The sequence below is a fragment of the Trachypithecus francoisi genome, unplaced genomic scaffold (genome assembly GCF_009764315.1).
Source record: "Trachypithecus francoisi isolate TF-2019V2 unplaced genomic scaffold, Tfra_2.0 Lachesis_group20, whole genome shotgun sequence".
Classification (NCBI taxonomy): Eukaryota; Metazoa; Chordata; class Mammalia; order Primates; family Cercopithecidae; genus Trachypithecus; species Trachypithecus francoisi.
Genome location: NW_022681466.1, coordinates 68,357,303 through 68,377,514, shown reverse-complemented (window position 1 = coordinate 68,377,514; position 20,212 = coordinate 68,357,303). Strand labels below are relative to the sequence as shown.

Below are 20,212 nucleotides of genomic sequence, written 5' to 3'. Positions count from 1 at the left end.
CCGCACAGCCACACAGGTAGCCTCGCTCCAGGAAGCACTCACTGGAGGAAGCCTGTGGGGCAGAGGAGGAACCTGGTGGGTGAGCACAAGCTCGGTCTGCATAACTACCTTCTCCCACTCGTGCTTTTCTTCCAGCTGCATGAACATATCCAAAATGTAGGTCATATGGGCAGGGCCACTGAGCTCCAGGATGTCCTCGCTCACTGGCACGTGGCTAGGCCACTCGGCGAGCAGGGATGCAAGCACGTGGCGGGCATACAGGACAGCCGTGGCCTCGTTCACTCGGAAGAGGTAGTCCCGGACAGCCCTCTTACTCTTGCAGTTCAGCTCCTTGTGCAGGAGGGCGGCGCTCTTGCTACGGCGCTGCTTGGCATAGCTCTGCTGCAGTTCGCTCTCTGTGCTGGAGATCAGCTTCTGGGTCACAGGGTTCGATTCAGCAGTGGCTTGGTCGCAGCGTGCAGGCCGGGACTGCAAATCCAAGCCCACTGTTACAGAGGTCTAGCCTTCTTACAGTGGTGCTATGGGGTGGGGGATGGGGTGCGGACACTTTGGGTCCAAGGTGGGGTGACATACCAAGCATGGCAGGATAATCATGTCTGTATCCACAGCTTTGGCGCTCTGCTCTTCCAGCCTCAGACTCTTACTGGGCTGCCACCGCTGAGCCAGGGACCGTATCCTTTCATCTGTGGTGAGCTCGTCACCATCAAACCTGAAGAAAGGCAGCACAAAGTTGAGTACCAACAGTGTACAGAGGCCAGAGTTTTAACCTGCACTTAAACTTGTTGGCAATGTTGATCAGAGTTGTTTTTCTGTTAGTATCAATGACATTATCATACTCTGTGTTTTGCCAACTGGATTCACAGCCTTTACTTATTCATGGATACAGAATGCATGCATGCTCTGGGGCAGGGGATGCAAACTCTCCTGCAAAATCCATTCTCCTTTTCTATCTTTTTCATTTTTTAAATTAATTTAAATGTTATTAATGTTTTATTTTCATTAAAAAAACATTTTTTTTAAATTTATTTTTTTAGAGATGATGTGTTGAAGCTGTTGCCCAGGCTGGACTGGAACTCCTGGGCTCAAGCGATCCTCCTGACTCAGCTTCCCTGATAGCTGCGATTACAGGCTCATACCACCATGCCTGGACTCCCCTTCTCTCTTTTTTTAAAGACAATTTAACAGAGTTTCACTGAGCAAAGAGTGATCCCTGAATTGGGCAGCTCCCGAATCAAAATGGGTTCAGAGTGACTCCATGCTGTGGTTGGAGGTTTATGAATAGAAAAATGAAAACGACACACAGAAAACAGAAGTACAGACACAGCTGGAATGGTTACAGCCTGGTGTTTGCCTTACTTCAACGCAATCTGAACAGTTGGACGACTTTGGCTGAAACTTGGTGGCCCTTCTCTCTCTCTAAAGCTCCCTAGAATTTTAGCAAGAGCTATCGTCACCCAGCGAGAGACATGGTTAGCAGCTAGACGTGGTGATGCCCCTGGGTTCTGGGCAGTGCAGGTGAGCGAACTGGTGTCCCACCTCTGGAGTCTACTGGACTAATGGTGCACTCCCTTCTCCACCTTCCCCCTTTCCTCTGGGCTAGAACCGACAGGTGGGGTGGCCGAGCGAGCTTCCACTCCACAGATGAGAACGCTGGGACTGCTGGGTCACTCTGTGGAGCACAGCTGTCACCCACCCCAGACTCTGCCCACCTCTGGACGGTTACGTGAGAGAAAAACACATTCTACTGCCCTGATCCATTATATTTCTTGTTTCTTAGTTACAGCAGCTTAGACTGTACCCTAACTAATGCAACCCTGCTTCATTTCACAAAGGCTTTTAGGCAATATGTAAGAAACTCATAAAAGAGACACATGAAATGTAAAATAAAAGACAAATTAAATGAGAATTTACAGTTAGAATAAGAAGTCAAAATGAGGATATAGGGGATGGAGGAAGAGACTAGATTGCAGATATGTAATGTTCTACCCAAATTAAAAAGCTGGGCCCAAGAACTAGCTCTGAACTTCCTGGCCAAGAAAAAGGGTATGTTCTTAATTTTAAAAATCTCTTGAGCAGAAGTTCCTGTTCTGCGCTATCTGCTCCCTGGGCTTACACACAAGGGACATTTTGGTGCCTGCCTATTTTCTGCGTCTGTAAAATAAGTTTCCTTTCAGAAACTTACTTCTCAGAGGCAGACTATAAACATCGGTTTTAAAGAGGAGCCACAGTGCACTTCGAAGATGATCCAGGTAATGCAGCACAGGCCACCTGCCACCTCGCCTTACAAAGGACTAGCAACTGCTTCCCGGCCTGTCGGAGTGTTCATCGATCCAGAGGCCGCTGCCAGGAGGCGCACACCCTCCCGCCCTCACATGTGCTCTCCCTGGCCACACTTGGGCTGCACCGAAATGTCCCTTACCTCTTCTGAACCTCCAGGAAGAAAGAATCTGTCTTTTTCATCTGCAGTTCGTATATGGCCCGAAGAATGTGCAGAGGGGCATTGAGGGCATCATGAGCCATCTGGAGGCCCGGGGAGGACGCAGACAAGAACCATTAAAAGTGCTTCAATACCGTATTGATAAACTGAACTCAAAACTGAGAAGATAATATAGCAAAAGCTTCCACAGGTTATAATTGAGGAACATTATTTGGGTAGTTTAAAAAACATATACAATTGTAAGCACTAAAACATGGACTGTAACACCTACATTAGGATTGTAACTTCAAAGGAAATTATAAAACACTAAAACCCCAAAGAAATATCCTACCAACAAAATGCAGTGCTAACAGTAGATACTTACCACATCGTATTCACGGCTAGCGTCTCTATAACCGTTTTACACCCAAGTTTGACAACTAGCACATATATGGGCACGGTATTTTCTTTGGATTTTTTTTTTTTTTTTGAGACGGAGTCTTGCTCTGTCGCCCAAGCTGGAGTGCAGTGGCCGGATCTCAGCTCACTGCAAGCTCCGCCTCCCGGGTTTACGCCATTCTCCTGCCTCAGCCTCCCGAGTAGTTGGGACTACAGGCGCCCGCCACGTCGCCCGGCTAGTTTTTTGTATTTTTTTAGTAGAGACGGGGTTTCACCGTGTTAGCCAGGATGGTCTCGATCTCCTGACCTCGTGATCCGCCCGTCTCGGCCTCCCAAAGTGCTGGGATTACAGGCTTGAGCCACCGCGCCCGGCCTCTTTTTTTTTTTGAGACGGAGTCTCGCTCTGTCGCCCAGGCTGGAGTGCAGTGGCCGGATCTCAGCTCACTGCAAGCTCCGCCTCCGGGTTTACGCCATTCTCCCGCCTCAGCCTCCCGAGTAGCTGGGACTACAGGCGCCCACCACCTCGCCCGGCTAGTTTTTTGTAATTTTTTGTAGAGACGGGGTTTCACCGTGTTAGCCAGGATGGTCTCGATCTCCTGACCTCGTGATCCGCCCGTCTCGGCCTCCCAAAGTGCTGGGATTACAGGCTTGAGCCACCGCGCCCGGCCGAAAGGCAAGAGTTTTAACGTGCACTTAAACTTGTCAGCAATGTTGATCAGAGTAGTCTTTCGGTTAGTATCAATGACATTATCATTTTCTGTATTGTGCCAACTGGATTCATAGCTTTCACTTATTCATGGATACAGAAATGCATGTAAGCTCTGTGGCAGGGGATGCAAACTTTCTTGCAAAATCTGTAACCTTGAACTCCTGGGCTCAAGTGATCCTCCTGCCTCAGCCTCCTGGGTAGCCAGGACTACAGTGCATGCCACCACACCTGACTAGTCTTATTTTCTGTAGAGGCAGAGTCTTGCTAAGTTACCCAGGGTGGTCTTGAACTCTTGGCCTCAAGCGATCCTCCTGCCTCAGCCTCCCAGAGTGCTGGGATTATAGGTGTGAGCCACTCTGCCTGGCTGGGACTTGGTTTTTCTGACATTCTACCCTACATTCTGTTTACTCTTCATTTAATTACAACTTTTGAAGTCCAAGCCCTCATCCTTTTCATATTATTCTGAGGAAGAACAGATTACCTAGGGGAGCTAAGAGCGTATTTCTGAGAAACTATGAGGAAGGAACTATTGTAGAAAGTTCATGGACGAGCCTTAGGGCTTTAGTAAGCCCTGCAAATTCATGCAAAATTTTACATACATATTTGAATGTGTATTTTATGGGGAGAGAGGACCTAAAGCTTTTGAGTTTATAACCCAATATATTAAGAACTATTGCTGTGGGGCTTTTCTGTTCTTCTGGATCAATTCTGCATAACATAGATTGAGTCTTTAGGAAGTGAATTCTCAGGACAGCCGACGGAAGCGTTTTCATGTTTAGGCTGAAACGTGGCCCGGGCCAAAGAGAAGTCATCCCTCAGAAGCCCCTCCCAAGCCACATGATGACTCAAGAACACACCAGGAAACATATTCTGGTGGGCTCATCCAGGCCCTCAAGGGGGTCCAGCTTTTTCTGCTCTGGGTCACCAGGGCTGCTGACTGGCCGTTCCACCTCTTCCTCTCGGTCCCCTCGCTCGTCCAGCTCTAGGTCTCCGTGCTCAGCCAAAGCGTTCATCTCCTTTTTTGAGGAGTACAGCATGATGGACAAAATCTACACAGAAAGAAGATTCAGCTGAATGTGAGCGCTTAGTGGGCGGGAAGACGGTACAGTCCTTTAATCATGAAAATATTGGGCCTAACCATTTTAAGACATCAGAATTTACTTGAAGAATGTGAAATTAGAAAAGAAACACGAATGTATGTTTAATTATACTTTGTAACCAAAGAAATACTAACTGAACATTATGGGGACCTTTGTGTTTATTAACTTTCCTACAGATGGTATAAACTGCTATCATCCATTTTAGAACTTCTTTTGGCAAAATGTAAAGAGCTAGGGAAATGCTCATATGCTTTCACTCAGCAACTCATCTGTTACGAATAATGTAAAATTGTACAAAGTTATTTTCGTAATACGCTCAGTGAAGCACTAATAGCAAAAAAACTGAAAGCCACCTTCATGTATTATATGTATCCATAAAAAATGTTATGAAAACTACATCAAAACCTAGAAAGAAGCCCACATGCCATCAGTTTCTTTGAATAAGATGCTCACGATGCAGTCTAGATTTACACATGCACCGTGAAGTGCATAGAAACAAAACAAGAAGGAGAAAATACACCAAATGCTAATGGCAGCTGTGTTTGCGATGTAGAGTTTGGAGGTTTTCTTCTTTTTCCTTTTATAAAGTTTTCTGCAATGTGGTTCTAATAATAAAAATTTTTAATTTAAAATATTCCCTAAGAATAAAAGTTCAAATACTCTCCAAATTATCCACTAATATGTTTTAGCATATTTTCCTCAAACCTAACCAAACCCTCTTCTGGCAACTGAGAGCTGTTTCTGCAGGTTCCAGCCTCTGCTGGGTTGTGAATGGCCACTCACTCCCTCCTATGCGGCAGCAGCCCTTCCTGGGCCTAAAGCTGGCACTGGGCACAGAAAGTCCACAGGGAATCACAGTAGTTCCGCTAAGAAAACTCTAAGGTCTAAGGGGAACATTAATAAAATTACAATGATCAACTAAAATCCTACATAAAAATAAACGTGAGGACAAATTTAGAGGCTGATTTTGGCTGAAAGCAACTTTAAAGGGCATAAAAATTCAAGGGTATACTTTATTACCATGATATAATGGTTAATCATGTGTTTCCATAAAACGCTTCTCTTCCACTGTTCTTTGAACAAACATTAAATTCATTTTCCCTGACGGGGTAGACAGGTGTCATAAGCCCTATTTCCGAAAGGGAATACAGAAGCAAGGGAGTTTCCAACACTGTACTAAATGAGCGTGCACAGGGCAGAAGCAACTGGAACTCGCTGACGCTTCTAACTCCTAGGCCAGTACATCTGCACCAGGAAAGAAGAGCAGGAGTCCCTCTCGTCTCTTACTTCCAGGTCCCGGAGGAGCCACGTTTTACTAAAGCCAGTCCCTTTGCTGCATTTTTTCACCAGCAACTTCAGCAAATCGGTCTGAAGGAAGGTAGCATGAGTCTCTTCAAAACCGTGAGCCTGCCAAGCAGAAAAAGAACGATTTGTGACTGCCTTGGAGTGAAGAAGGTACAATCTTAGCTATAACTCAGTCTGTTCATTCACTCTTTCATTCAGTCATTCATTCAACACATACTTTTGAATGAAGCCTATTTTATGTCACACCCCGCTGCTCTAACTTCCAAAAGCTGTCCGGAGCTCTTTAGGCTAAAATCCAAGCCTCTGATCATGGCTGACAGAGACCAAGGTCCCTGCCTGCTTCTCTGGCTGCGCACCCCCTCTCCTGCATTATCCTGAAGCCTGGGAGGTGTTCTTTCTGCTCCTTGACAACCACACTTGTTCCATTTTGAGGCCTGGAGCTTGCTACTCATTCCGCGTGGAATGCTCTGTCCAGTTTTCCCAAAGCTGACTCCTTATCTATCAGTTCAAATTTTACTAGAGTAAGGCTTTTTTTGACCCACAGCAGTTTTTCTTGCAGGCTGCCTGTTGTCTCTCTTGCCGGTCAGACCGTAAGCTCCAGGAGAGCAGGGACCTTCTTTCTGGCTCAATACTACACACTCAGTTCCATCTGGCCCTTGGTGCTCAACAAATATTTGCTGAATGAAGGATTCAAAGACAGAAACGACTGCTGCCCTTAGGGAGTTTATTTTCCCTTTCCTACTACAATGTAAACAATGGAAACAGTAGCACATTGTGATAAATGTCATGAACTAAAGAAACAGCAGGCTGGACACAGCAGGCTGGGCACCATGGCTCATGCCTGTAACCCCAGCACTTCGAGAGGCGGAGGCGGAAGGATGGCTCAAGGTCAAGAGTTCAAGACCAGCCTGGGAAACATAGCAAGACCCTGTCTCTAAAAAAAATTAAAAAATAGGCCGGACGCGGTGGCTCAAGCCTGTAATCCCAGCACTTTGGGAGGCCGAGACGGGCGGATCACAAGGTCAGGAGATCGAGACCATCCTGGCTAACGCGGTGAAACCCCGTCTCTACTAAAAATAGAAAAAAGTAGCCGGGCAAGGTGGCGGCGCCTGTAGTCCCAGTTACTCGGGAGGCTGAGGCAGGAGAATGGCATAAACCCAGGAGGCGGAGCTTGCAGTGAGCTGAGATCCGGCCACTGCACTCCAGCCTGGGCGACAGAGCGAGACTCCGTCTCAAAAAAAAATAAAAAATAAAAAAAATAAAAAAATAAAAAATTAAAAAATAAAAAATTAAAAAAAATAACTGGGCATGGTGGTGCATGCCTGTGGTTAGTCCCAGCTAGGGACTGAGGCTGAGGCAAGAGGACCTCTTGAACCAAAGCATTTGAGGCTGCAGTGAGCCGTGATCACAGGTCTATACTTCAGCCTGGGCAACAGAGCGAGACGCTGTTTCAAACAAAGAAATGCCAGAGAAAACCCACAAACAAACAAACAAACAAACAAACAAAAGAACCAGTAGATGAATGGTCTCAATTCTACAACCACAAACTCCCAGGTAGATGAGAGCTGAAATGCCGCGGAGTCTGGCTCCCGCGGTGTTGAGTGCCCTCCACGAGCTCCCTATCGGTCTTCCGCTGAACGGCCTTCAACTTTTCAGCTGAGCTCCTCCTTTCATGGATATCTCTGTGGGGAAGATGATCCTAAAAGTGAGCTGACATGTGTTTCCTTGAAAGATCATTTCTCTGCCTCAGGTATTGGAAACTCTCATAAGTCAGTGAGCGTGCTCATCTCCATGCCTAATATTGCCCAGCCTTTTTTTTTTTGAGACGGAGTCTTGCTCTGTCACCCAGGCTGGAGGGCAATGGCATGATCTAGGCTCACTACAACCTCCGCCTCCCAGGTTCAAATGATTCTCATGCCTCAGCCTCCCGAGTAGCTGGGATTACAGGCGCGTACCACCACACCTGGCTAATTTTTTGTATTTTTAGTAGAGACGGAGTTTTGCCATGGTGCCCAGGCTGGTCTCGAACTCCTGAGCTCAGGCAATCCGCCGGCCTCGGCCTCCCAAAGTACTAGGATTACTGCTGTGAGTCACTGCGCCCAGCCATTGCCCAGTTTTTTAACTTCTCTACCTCTTTCCACTCCAATTGCCAAACCTGTTGCTCATTCCCTAGGATGCTAGCTCCCTCTCTTCTTCCCTTCATCATCTACGATGTAGCACAGGAGTTGTCATTTAGAGAGGAAAGTGAGAAGCTTTTCAGTCAAGTTTTCTCTTCATCTGACAAAGCTGTGTTCCCATGAAGTAGTAGTATTGGATTCCTTGAAACAATGGAAAGACAGAGAAGCTAACTATCGGGAAAATAGTATTTCCTCTTTGAAGTTATCTGTGCGCAAGGCCCACGCGTTTCTAAAAATAAGATCCTATGGTTTACCATCCATCGAAATCAGATGGCATTTCCTCCTAGTTAATCCCCACGCGGATGTCAAATTATAGCCAGGTCCACTGCCAACCGGAGAAGCTCACCATTACCTTTAGTGTTTTATACAATCCTTTGAGGGCCAGGGACAGGACCCAAGTTGCTTCCACTGCCTCGGGACAATGGCTGTCCATGCTGGTTTGCAGAAGGTGACTGGCGATAAAGGCAAAGTGCTGGGAGTATTGGCTCAGCTGGGCCTGAGAGTCACCACATTCTTGTCCTCCTCCCTTCTGGACCAGCTGGTAGTCCTTCACTGAAGGGTGACATCAGGCAGAAAGAGAAAGGCACAAAAAGTCCAGTTCATGCTTCCAACAGCTATTTCTTCCCTAGTAACATGCCTTACTAAAGCAGGGACTGCAGAAACACAAATCTCCCGGGCTCAGTCTTAGCCAATAAAGCCAGCTTGCAGGTAAACACAAAAATAGTAATGGCTACCTATCCATCAAGCAACTGAGTGGGACAATTTGCATTCTTACTATTGTGTATAAGCAGGCCATCTCCACAGGTGTTAACAGAAGTTCTTAAAAATAGCATATATGAGGCCAGGCACAGTGGCTCACGCCTGTAATCCCAGCACTTTGGGAGGCCAAGGTGGGTGGATCACTTGAGGTCAGGAGTTCAAGACTAGCTTGGTCAATGTGGTAAAACCCCATCTAAAAATACAAAAATCAGCTAGGTGTAGTGGCACACGCTTGTGATCCCAGCTACTCAGGAGGCTGAGGCAGGAGAATCACTTGAACCTGGGAGGTGGAGGTTGCAGTGAGCCAAGATCGTGCCATTGCATTCCAGCCTGGGTGATGGAGCCAGACTCCATCTCAAAAAAAAAAAAAAATGGTACACATGAGATTTCCATTTCCAAACAAGACAGAACAAGAGAGACTGGATTTACTCTCCCACCTTAAACAACCAGAATACTGAAAATACATGAAACAATAGCTTGTAAATATTGGGCAAAAGGTAGTATAGGACTATGGTCCCTGAGAGGAGGGACATAAACTAGATCAGCCCTCCAATAGCACCAGCTATCTGCAGACGATTTCCAAGCTGCAAAGTGGGAAGCAAACATCCAGGCAGAATCCAGCAGTCTGAATGAATTAAAGAAACAGAGATCTGAGTTCAGGGAGGTCAAGGCAGCTAGAATGTACAGGGCAGAGTATCACAGAGCAGGGAGATGCACAGAGAGAGGGGTGGGTTGGGGAGAGCTCTCCGGAGATCCACAGAGTCGATCATGAGTCTGTGGCTGCATACTGACCTGCACATTTCTGTGAAAGGAAACTACCTGGGGCAGGAGAAAGAGCTACAGTAGACAGAACAATTCCTGGAGCTCACAGAGAGCTGGGAATATTTTGTCTTTCCAACAGAGAGAGTGGAAGTGTCCTGGTAGAGATGGGGGTGGGGGCAGAAAGAATATTTGAATACATAATGGTCAAAACTTTTCCAAATTTGATGAAAACTATAAACCTAAGGAGCTCAATAAACACCTAAGCAGAAGAAACACAAAGGAAGTCATGTCAAGGCACGTGCATAATCAAATTGCTAAAAATATAGCCAGAAGAAAAAGACATTACAAAAACGTAGCAAAAGAATGACAGCAGACTTCATCCCAGAATCTGCACAAGCCAGAAGACAATAGACCAATATATATATATATTTTTTGAGATGGAGTTTTCGCTCTTGTCACCCAGGCTAGAGTACAATGGCACAATCTTGGCTGACTGCAACCTCCGCCTCCCAGGTTCAAGTGATTCTCCTGCTTCAGCCTCCCAAGTAGCTGGGATTACAGGCGTGTGCCATCACGCCCAGATATTTTTGTATTTCTAGTAGAGACGGGGTTTCACCATGTTGGCCAGGCTGGTCTCGAACTCCTGACCTCAGGTGATCCACCTGCCTTGGCTTCCCAAAGTGCTGGGATTACAGGCGTGAGCCACCACACCCAGGCTAGACCAACATCTTTAAAGTATTTGAAGATAAAACTCAGCTTAGAATTTTTTACCCAGCAAAATTATCTTTCAAAGGTGAAGTTAAAAAAAAGTCCCCTAGGTAAACTGAGAGATTATGTAATGTCTGACCTGCACTACAAATAACGTTCAGTGCAGTTTTTCAGGTCCCCCTAAAAACTAAAAAAGATCCCAGATGGAAAACTGAATCTTTACAAAGGAATGAAAAGCACTAGAAATGAAAAATAGATGGCTAAATATAAAAGTTATTGTTTTCTCATTTTAAAATCTCTTAAAATATCTCTCTCTCTCGTTTTTTTTTGGGGGCGGGGGTAGAAGACAGGGTCTTGCTGTATTGCCCAGGCTGGCACCGAATTCCTGGCTCCAGGCTTTGCGATCCTCCTGCCTTGCCTCCCCAAGTGCTGAGATTACAGGTATAAGCCCTATGCACCCAGCAACATCTCACCTTTTTTTTTTTTTTTTTTTGAGAGAAGTCTCGCTCTTGTTCTCCAGGCTGAAGTGCAATGGCGCGGTCCTGGCTCACTGCAACCTCCGCCTCCTGGGTTCAAGTGATTCTCCTGCCTCAGCCTCTCAGCCTCCCGAGTAGCTGGGATTACAGGCACCTGCCACCACGCCTGGTTAATTTTTGTATTTTTAGTCGAGAGAGGGTTTCACCATGTTGGCCAGGCTGGTCTTGAACTCCTGACCTCAGGTGATCTGCCTGCCTCAGCCTCCCAAAGTGCTGGGATTACAGGTGTGAGCCACTGCGCCTGGCCCTTTTTTTTTTTTTTTTTTTTTTTAAAAGAGATAGGCTCTTGCTCTGTCACCTAGACTAGAGTGCAATAGCCCGATCATAGCTCACTGAAGCCTTGATCTCCTGGGCTCAAGTGATCCTCCTGCCTCTGCATCCAAAGCAGCTGGGATTACAGGCGTGTGCCACCACACATGGCTTTCTAAAAAATTATTTTTAGTAGAGATGGGGTCTAGCTGTGCTGCCCAGGCTGGTCCCAAACTCCTGGCCTTATCATCATTTATTTATTTATTTATTTATTTATTTTTGTAGAGATGGAATTTTGCTATGTTGCCCAGGTTGATCTCAAACTCCTATCCTCCAGTGATCTTCCCACCTCACTCAGCCTCTCAGAGTGCTGGGTTATTTTGTTTTTCTTAATGATTTCATTTTATTTCTACCATTAGCTCTTTAAGTATATCTTTTTGGGTTTTGTTGTGGTTGCCCTAGGGTTTACCTTCAAATAATTTCTTAAATGTTGTTCTAGGGTTTACACTGAACACCTTTAACTTATCATGGTCCACCTTCGGATAGTATTATACTGCTTCACATAGAGTGTCAGAACACGATAGCATTTCCACCCCATTCTTTGTGCTGTTACACATTTTACTTATAGATGACCCAAATCTCACATGACTTTTTTTTGCTTCAAAAAGTGAGATATTGGCCAGGCATGGTGGTTCACACCTGTAATCCCAGCAATTTGGGAGGCCAAGGCAGGTGGATCACCTGAGTCAGGAGTTTAAGACCAGCCTGGCCAACATGGCAAAACCCCATCTCTACTAAAAATACAAAAATTAGCTGGATGTAGTGGCAGATGCCTGTAATCCCAGCTACTTGGGAGGCTGAGGCAGGAGAATCGCTTGAACCCAGGAGGTAGAGGCTGCAGTGAGTTGAGATCACGCCACGACACTCCAGTCTGGGTGATAGAGTATGACTCTGTCTCCAAAAAAAAAAAAAAAAAAAATTCCTAAATTCAACCATCTTGATAACTGCAATAAATGTAAATGATCTAAACACATCAATTAAAAGACAGGGATTATCAGATTGGATTTTTTTTAAAAAAAGACAAGACATCCATTTTAAATGTAAAGACACAGGCAGGTTAAAGTGAAAAGATGTGAAACCCATGGATATGAAGGACTAAGAATATTTTTGATTTGAGGTTGGCTAAGCCTCTGGATTCAAAACCCACAGATATGAACGGCCAACTATAAGGGACGCATCCACAAGTTTTGCTATCTGTGGGGAGTCCTGGAACCAATCCTCTGAGGATACTACTAAGGGATGACTTTTCTATACAAATGCTGTTTTTAAAAATGCAAGACAGGCTACATAAATATTAGATTTCAGAATGAGGAGTATCATTAGGGATAAAAAGGGACATTTCATAAGAAAAAGAGAAACATACAATTACAGTTAGAAACTTCTATAGTCCTCTCTCAGGAATTGTTAGAACAAGTAGATAAAACATCAGTAAGGGCACAGAAGACTTGAATAACATTATCCGTGGACTTGACCTAATTAACATCTCTAGGATACTCCACCAACAACAGAGTACACACGCATTCTCTTCAAGTGTACATGGAACCTTCATGAAAACAGACCTAATTTTGGACAATAAAACAAACTGCAATAATATTCATAATAGGACTGAACTAATTAAAAATATGCTCTCTGACCACAAGGGAATTACACCTGAAATCAACAACCAAATGGTATCTGGAATATCTTCCAAATATTAAGAAATTAAACATCAAACTTCTCAATAATCTACACAGCAAAGAAAAAAAAATCACAAGATAAATTAGAAAATATATTGTGACCTAAATGAAAATGATAATATATCATAAAAAAAAATTGTGGGATGTCCCTACTGAATCCAAGGGACACCGAAAAAGAAAAAAAAAGTGGATGTGGCTGAAGTCATACTTAAGAGGAAATGCACAGCATTAAAATTATTCTACTGCCAAGGAAGAAAGGTCTCAAATGCGTGATGGCTCCTACCTTAAAAAACCAGCAATCCCAGCACTTTGGGAGGCTGAGGTGGGTGGATCACTGAGGTCAGAAGTTTGAGACCAGCCTGACCAACATGGTAAACCTTGTCTCTACTAAAATTACAAAAATTAGCCAGGCATGGTGGCATGTGCCTGTAATCCCAGCTACTCAGGAGGCTGAGGCAGGAGAATCACTTGAACCCAGGAGGCGGAGGTTGTCGTGAGCCAAGATCGTGCCATTGCACTCCAGCCTGGGCAACAAGAGCGAAACTCCATCTCAAAAAAAATAATAAAAAAAAAAGAAAAAAAAGAAAAAGAAAAAGAAAAAGAAAGAAACCAGAAAAGCAGCTAGGCGTGGTAACTCATGCCTGTTATCCCAGCACTTTGGGAGGCTAAGGCAGGAGGATCACTTGAGCCCAGCAGTTTTGAGATCAGCCTGGGCAACATGGTGAGATCCTGTCTCTATTTAAAAAAAGAAAGAAAGAAAGAAACCAGAAAAGCAGTAACAACACATTAAACACAAAGCCAGAAGAAATAAATAAATTTATCTGGGCAGTAATCAAAGAAACAGCAAACAGAAATAAAAGAAAAATGAATGAAACCAAAGTTGGTTCTTTGAAAAGATCAAATAACTTGATAGATCTCTGGCTAGACTATCTAGGAAACAAAAAGAGAAGACATAAACTGCCACAATCAGAAAATAAGAGAAGACGGCTAATACTCCAATATGCCAGGCTGAGAGAAATTAAAGAAACCTAAATTTATTCTCTAAATAAACTGAATGATGTACCATGCACTCAATACAGACAGTCCCTGACTTACAATGGTTCAACGTAATGATCTTTCAACCTTTATAATGGGTTTATCAGGACATAACCCCATTATAAACAGGAGAATCTGTCTGGTTAAGATATCGCCCAAATGAATCTATAGATTTGATGCAATGCCAATCAAAATCCCAGAAGGCCATACATTTAACACAGGGTCTTGCTCTGTTGTCCAGGCTACAGTGGAGATCACGGCTCACTGCAGGTGATCCTCCCACCTCAGCCTCCCAAGTAGCTGGGACTACAGCATGCCACCACACCTGGCTACTTAATTTTATGTAGTGATAGGGGTCTCTACAAAGTGCTGGGATTTCAGGTGTGAGCCACTGTGCCTGGCTTCTGCAGGGTCTTTTATAGAAACTCTTCTACAGAAGCTGATTCTAAAATTTACACAGAAAGGCAAAGAAACCAGAAGAGTCAAAACAATTCTGAAAAAGAGCAAAGCTGAAAGACCTGATTTCAAAATTTTGTACAAATGTAAAATAGTCTGGCCAGGTGCGCTGGCTCATGCCTGTAATCCCAACACTTTGGGAGGCCGAGGCGGGTGGATCACTTGAGATCGGAAGTTTGAGACCAGCCTGGCCAACATGGTGAAACCCCATCTTTACTAAAAATACAAACGTTAGGCTGGGTGCAGTGGCTCATGCCTGCAATCCCAGCACTTTGGGAAGCCAAGGTGGGCGGATCACCTGAGGGCAGGAGTTTGAGACCAGCCTGGCCAATAGGGTGAAATCTCATCTCTACTAAAAATACAAAAAATTAGCCAAGTGTGGTGGTGCATGCCTGTAATCCCAATACTTGGAAGGCTGAGGCAGGACAATTGCTGGAACCCAGGAAGCGGAGGTCGCAGTAAGTCAAGATGGTGTCACTGCACTCCAGCCTGGGCAACATAGTGAGACTTGGTCTCAAAATAAATAAATAAATGAATTTACAATAGTAAAAAAAGTGTAGTACTGAAGCAAGGACACATAGATTAATGAAACATAATAGAATCCATAGACAGATACATGTGTGTCAATTTTCAACAAGGTTCTGAGATAATTCGATGGAGAAAGGATGGTCTGTTCAACAACTGGATGTTCATGTGCAAAAGAAAAGATCTTAGACATTTACATACACGAAAACAGCATAGACACTGCCTAATGCCAGTGCTGAGTGAAAATGCAGACTGCTTCACGAGCAGAACTGGGAACGTAATGCGTAGACACTCCAGATTGCCTGGGGCTTGGCAAACTAAGTCAAAAGGGCATTTGTGATGTAATACTTTCAATGTTATACTGGTAAGACAAAATGGAAAGTTACATGAATGCTAATACAATTATTTTAAGTGCAGCCACCTGACTCCATGGAGTCACCTGACTCCGTAATATGTTTAAATTACCCACAGAAAACAAATGCACCAGCAAATGGAGACATTAAATGTTCAGAAGCTATATATCTAGCCAACCAAAAAACACAGAGCCATATACACAAAAAGACAGCATGGAAAGGGGCCTTCGAAATTATCCCAATTCAGCACATCATTTCAGAGATAAGGGAAAAAGAAGCTTGGGGAGCTATAACATGCTCTTAAAAAATAATCACATGCAGGCCAAGAGTCAAGGTAATTCTACTGATTTTAGGGGATGCAGGGATTAGGCAATTTTCTTCCATTCTTAGAAAAAAATAATTATGTATGGTACCTGTTTTCCTCTTCCGAGTTTTGACATCAACAATCACAGCCCTGTTCTTCTCGGTAAAGTGCTTCAAGATGATCACATTATGGGGTTCATTGGCATTATCCATATAAACGCAGCGGGTTCCCACACAGAGGACCTAGAACATGGTAGACAGAGACAGAAAGGACACATGGAGACAAGAAAGAATTCTAAGGCATAAACCCAGTGCCCTTTGATTGTGCCTCTGACTTCAACAAGCACGCAAGGATAGGGATCTTCTCATCTCTGAGTCCAAAGAGTCTGGCACAGGCTGGCACAGAATTGGTTTAAGTCCTTGCTGGATGAAGCCATGTTTTGACAGCCCCCTTTGTCCTAATCAGTAGAGGGACACGAAGATTAGAAATAAGGTCAAGACGCATGCCAAAATGAAAGACAATTTTTCTTTGAAGTTCTTTGTAATGTAATATATTACAGCTACCTTATTCAAAGCCAACCACTGGCTAATGAACGAGCCAAATGGCTTAACTGATAAAAATGCAAGTTGAATAAACCATCTCATAATCTTGATAATACTTCAATACTGTGAAAGCAAGGTATACAAGCAAAGGAAAAAGCGTCCAAAGATAGCTATGCCTACATATCCAGATGCCACAGAGGCTTTGGTGTGCATGGTGAAGACTGGAAGGGGTGACCAGGCCCTCAGGCCTTCAGAGCGTGGTACCTGGGGGAAGCCAACCAGCACGAGGAGGGTGAAGATGTTGGTGTGCTTCAGCTGGAATGGCAGCTGCTTGATGCAGTGGTCTGTGAAGGTGGCAATGACATCACGCCACAGTGGGGCACTGTTGAGTGACCGCAGGATCTCTGCCATGGAGCACGCCCAGTCCAAGCCCACCCGGCTGGAAGGCAAGAGCTCCATTAGGGGCAGCACACAGGGCTCCAAACTCAACTCATTAGAGCTCACTACACTCCAAGGCAGACCCAGAGGCCTTCAAAGAGCCATTCATTAACTAGCTTAAAAACTACCAGAATGATGCTTTCTGTACAATGGTGAGCAAAAAAGCAAACAAGATCAAGACTTGTTACTTATATACTCACCCTACGGCTATGTTTCCAAAAATCTCTATAAAAGTCACCTGTGTGTGCGCACATGCACACTCATATTCAAACACAGAAGAAAAGCTTAGAAGAAAATGTAGTGAAATAGTACCAGATGTATTAAAATGGTACAAGTCAGGGTGACTTTTTTCCTTCTTTTATTATTATTATTATTATTATTATTTTTTTGAGACGGAGTCTCGCTCTGTCGCCCGGGCTCGAGTGCAGTGGCCGGATCTCAGCTCACTGCAAGCTCCGCCTCCCGGGTTCACACCATTCTCCTGCCTCAGCCTCCCGAGTAGCTGGGACTACAGGCGCCCGCCACCTCGCCCGGCTAGATTTTTGTATTTTTTTTTAGTAGAGACGGGGTTTCACCGTGTTAGCCAGGATGGTCTCGATCTCCTGACCTCGTGATCCGCCCGTCTCGGCCTCCCAAAGTGCTGGGATTACAGGCTTGAGCCACCGCGCCCGGCCTGCTTCTTTTATTATTATTATTATCTTTTGAGAAGATGGAGTCTTGCTCTGTTGCCCAGGCTTGGGTGTAATGGTGCGATCTCTGCTGACCGCAACCTCCGCCTCTTAAGTTCAAGCGATTCTCCTGCCTCCGCTTCCAGAGTAGCTGGGATTACGGGCACACGCCACTATGCCCGGCAAATTTTCTTTGTAACTTTAGTAGAGATGGGGTTTCACCATGTTGGCCAGGCTGGTCTCGAACTCCTGACCTCATGATACACCCGCCTCAGCCTCCTAAAGTGCTGGGGATTATAGGGGTGAGTCACCGTGCCCAGCTGATTCCTTCATTTCTGATTTCCAAATTTGGTGTTGCAATTATGTTACTTTTATAATTAAAATAGATTTATTTTCTTCAACCTCAAGGCCTACACTTACTGCTCGTAGGAAAAAAAACTGAATATGCCTCGTTAGAGAGTTGAATTGGCAGCCAGTGTCGAGACTGCTCAGCTGTTTGAATGTTGGTGTTAAGCACGGTTTTAATGTGGGTTGACAGCATTGCCCATAAACCCAATTCTATTTCCACAAAACTCTCAGACAACAGAACTGGAGCACACCGAAATTAATCAACGGCCAGACCTTCAACTTAAACAAACAAACACCAAGGTGGGATAGAGGGCAGGTGGCTAGAGGAACGAGGACCAAGGCTACCTGTCCAGACACACAGCTCCCAGGCTAAAAAGCAGGTGGGTGGTTTTCCAGCCGTCGGGCACAATGGTACTGTCCCCTGCAGCAAACAGGTTGTGTTTGGCTGAGAGGACTTGGATCACTGCGGCATCTACCTCTGCTGGCAAAAGACGGATAATTAACTGCCCAAGAAGACCCAGGGTGAGATGGTAGGTTTCATTCAGGTGGCCTGCGTTTGAGATGACAACCTGAAACATGAGCGGGAGGACGTGCTCCAGGTCTACCAGGGGAACTGTGGGGCCCTGCCAAGAGAAGGAGAGAAATCTGTTCAGTGCAAAATCCACATCACCAAACCAGCTAAATATTGTATCTCCCTCCTACCTTATTTACAACTGGCCTAGTGCTAACAGAATCATGCTGTGGCTTTCATAAATGCCATATGTATGATGACTTACAAAATAAACACCCTCAGGTCTCATCTTACAATCCTACTTCTAATATTTCTTTACCCTGAAAAGGAAACCCAAAATACTTGGTTTCCTCCTCATCTTTCAAAATGTCCATTGTAAAATAATTTAAATAATTCAGAAACATGCAAAAGTTAAAGCTCCCCTATATCCCCTCCCTGCAACCATGGCCGGGAGATAACAACTGTTAAGTGCGATGAACAGTCTTTCAACCTTTTTCTATGCATATTTACACATGATACATGTAAAATAGGCCAGGTGTAGTGACTCATGCCTGTAATCCCAGCACTTTGGGAGGCCAAGGTGGGAGAGTCACTTGAGCCCAGGAGTTCAAGACCAGCCTGGGCAACGTAGTGAGATCCTGTATCTACAAAAAACACAAAAAATTAGCCAGGCAAGTGGTGCGCAGCTGTGATCCCAGCTACTTGGGAGGCTGAGGTGAGAGGACTGCTTGAGCCCAGGAGGTGGAGGTTGCAGTGAGCCATGGTCATGCCAACTGCACTCTTGCCTGGGTGACAGAGTGAGACTCCATCTCAAAAAACAAACAACATGTGTGTGTTTGTATGTATGTGTATGTGTATATATGTATATATTTGTGTATGTATGTATATGTAAAATAAATTAAAAAATTTAAAGTTATTTTTCTTTCTTTAAATACTGCCTTGCAACTTATTAATACTTTGTTTCCACTTCTTCGTTATTATAAAAGCCATTCAGCTAAACGGCCTGGTACAAACATTTCTACACTTACACCATTTGTTATTTTCCACCGGAAAAGAACGCACAAAACTGAAGAAAGCTTTTAAAATGTCTGAGTTGTTATCCTCAGTGTGATTCAAGAGGGCACTATGTCCATAGTATGAAAACAAAGCAATCAAAGAATAAAAAGTTCTTGGAAATAAAGAGTGATTCTCAAGAAGGCGTCTTCCTGAAACGGCGGCCTGGTAGGGGTGGCAGAGTCCAAGAACTCAAAAGGCATCTAGGCAGGGGGTTGGTCTGGCATAGGCCACATGGTGTCAGAACCCAAGCAGGGTATGGAGTTTGCACGGAGAAGGCCTGGCAGGCGAGTCAGAGCATAGGTGGGTGGGGAAGTCACCCAAGCCCAGGAACGCCCAGGCCTCGGGAGTTGGAGCTTGGGCTCCGAGTGAGGTGAGGAGGGCAACAATGCAGAAGGTCAGCCTGATGTGAGTGTCTGATCCTAAGTGGAGAGGTGAGGGCATCCGTGTGGGGAGTTCAGCCTCACACAGGGGCTCAGAGTCCAAACAGCATAAGGAGAGTATTGCCACTGAATAGCAGCCTGTTGTGGGTGAGGGTGGTCTCAATGCAAGGGAGCAACCTGGATTAGAAAGATAGACCCAAGTGTGGTGGGGAGGTATCCATGTCAAGAGTCCACTGTAATCCCAGCACTTTGGGAGGCCGAGGCAGGTGGCTCATCTGAGGTCAGGAGTTTGAGGCCAGCCTGGCCAACATGGTGAAACCCTGTCCCTACTAAAAATATAAAAATTAGCCGGGTGTAGTGGTGGGCGCCTGTAATTCCCGTTACTCGGGAGGCTGAGACAGGAGAATCGCTCGCACTGAGGAGGCAGAGGTTGCAGTGAGCCAGGATTGCGCCGCTGCACTCCAGCCTGGGTGAGGGAGCAAGCCTCTCTCAAAAAAAAAGAGTCGAAACAAGGAGAGGAGAACACCTCAAAAGAAGAATAGTAGCAGGGATGGGAGACTGATCCAGTAGGTCATTATGTGAAGGGTGATGGGATCCAGGATTCTCACTGTTAAAGACTGGATTCTCTACATTAGGGTTTCGCAACCTCAGTGCTACTGAAATTTAGGTCTGATAATTCTCGTGTGTGTGAGTGTGTGTGTGTGTGTGTGAGGCGTGAGTGGCACCTGTGCATTTAAAAA

At 45.0% G+C, this 20,212-nt stretch overlaps 1 protein-coding gene across 4 annotated transcripts in view; it reads right to left on the bottom strand.

Annotated features, from left to right (window-relative positions):
- The window catches only part of ZZEF1 (zinc finger ZZ-type and EF-hand domain containing 1), a 142,441-nt gene that overhangs the window by 12,727 nt on the left and 109,502 nt on the right, over positions 1–20,212 (bottom strand). For all 4 annotated transcript variants that reach the window (XM_033185045.1, XM_033185047.1, XM_033185048.1 and 1 more), the window contains exons 40-48: positions 17,871–18,148; positions 16,336–16,510; positions 15,639–15,771; positions 8,459–8,658; positions 5,912–6,031; positions 4,382–4,573; positions 2,420–2,520; positions 574–709; positions 109–468 (exon numbers count right to left, since the gene is read on the bottom strand). In XM_033185045.1, the coding sequence (XP_033040936.1) occupies positions 109–468; positions 574–709; positions 2,420–2,520; positions 4,382–4,573; positions 5,912–6,031; positions 8,459–8,658; positions 15,639–15,771; positions 16,336–16,510; positions 17,871–18,148 (1,695 nt within the window). The remainder of the gene's footprint in view (positions 1–108; positions 469–573; positions 710–2,419; positions 2,521–4,381; positions 4,574–5,911; positions 6,032–8,458; positions 8,659–15,638; positions 15,772–16,335; positions 16,511–17,870; positions 18,149–20,212) is intronic.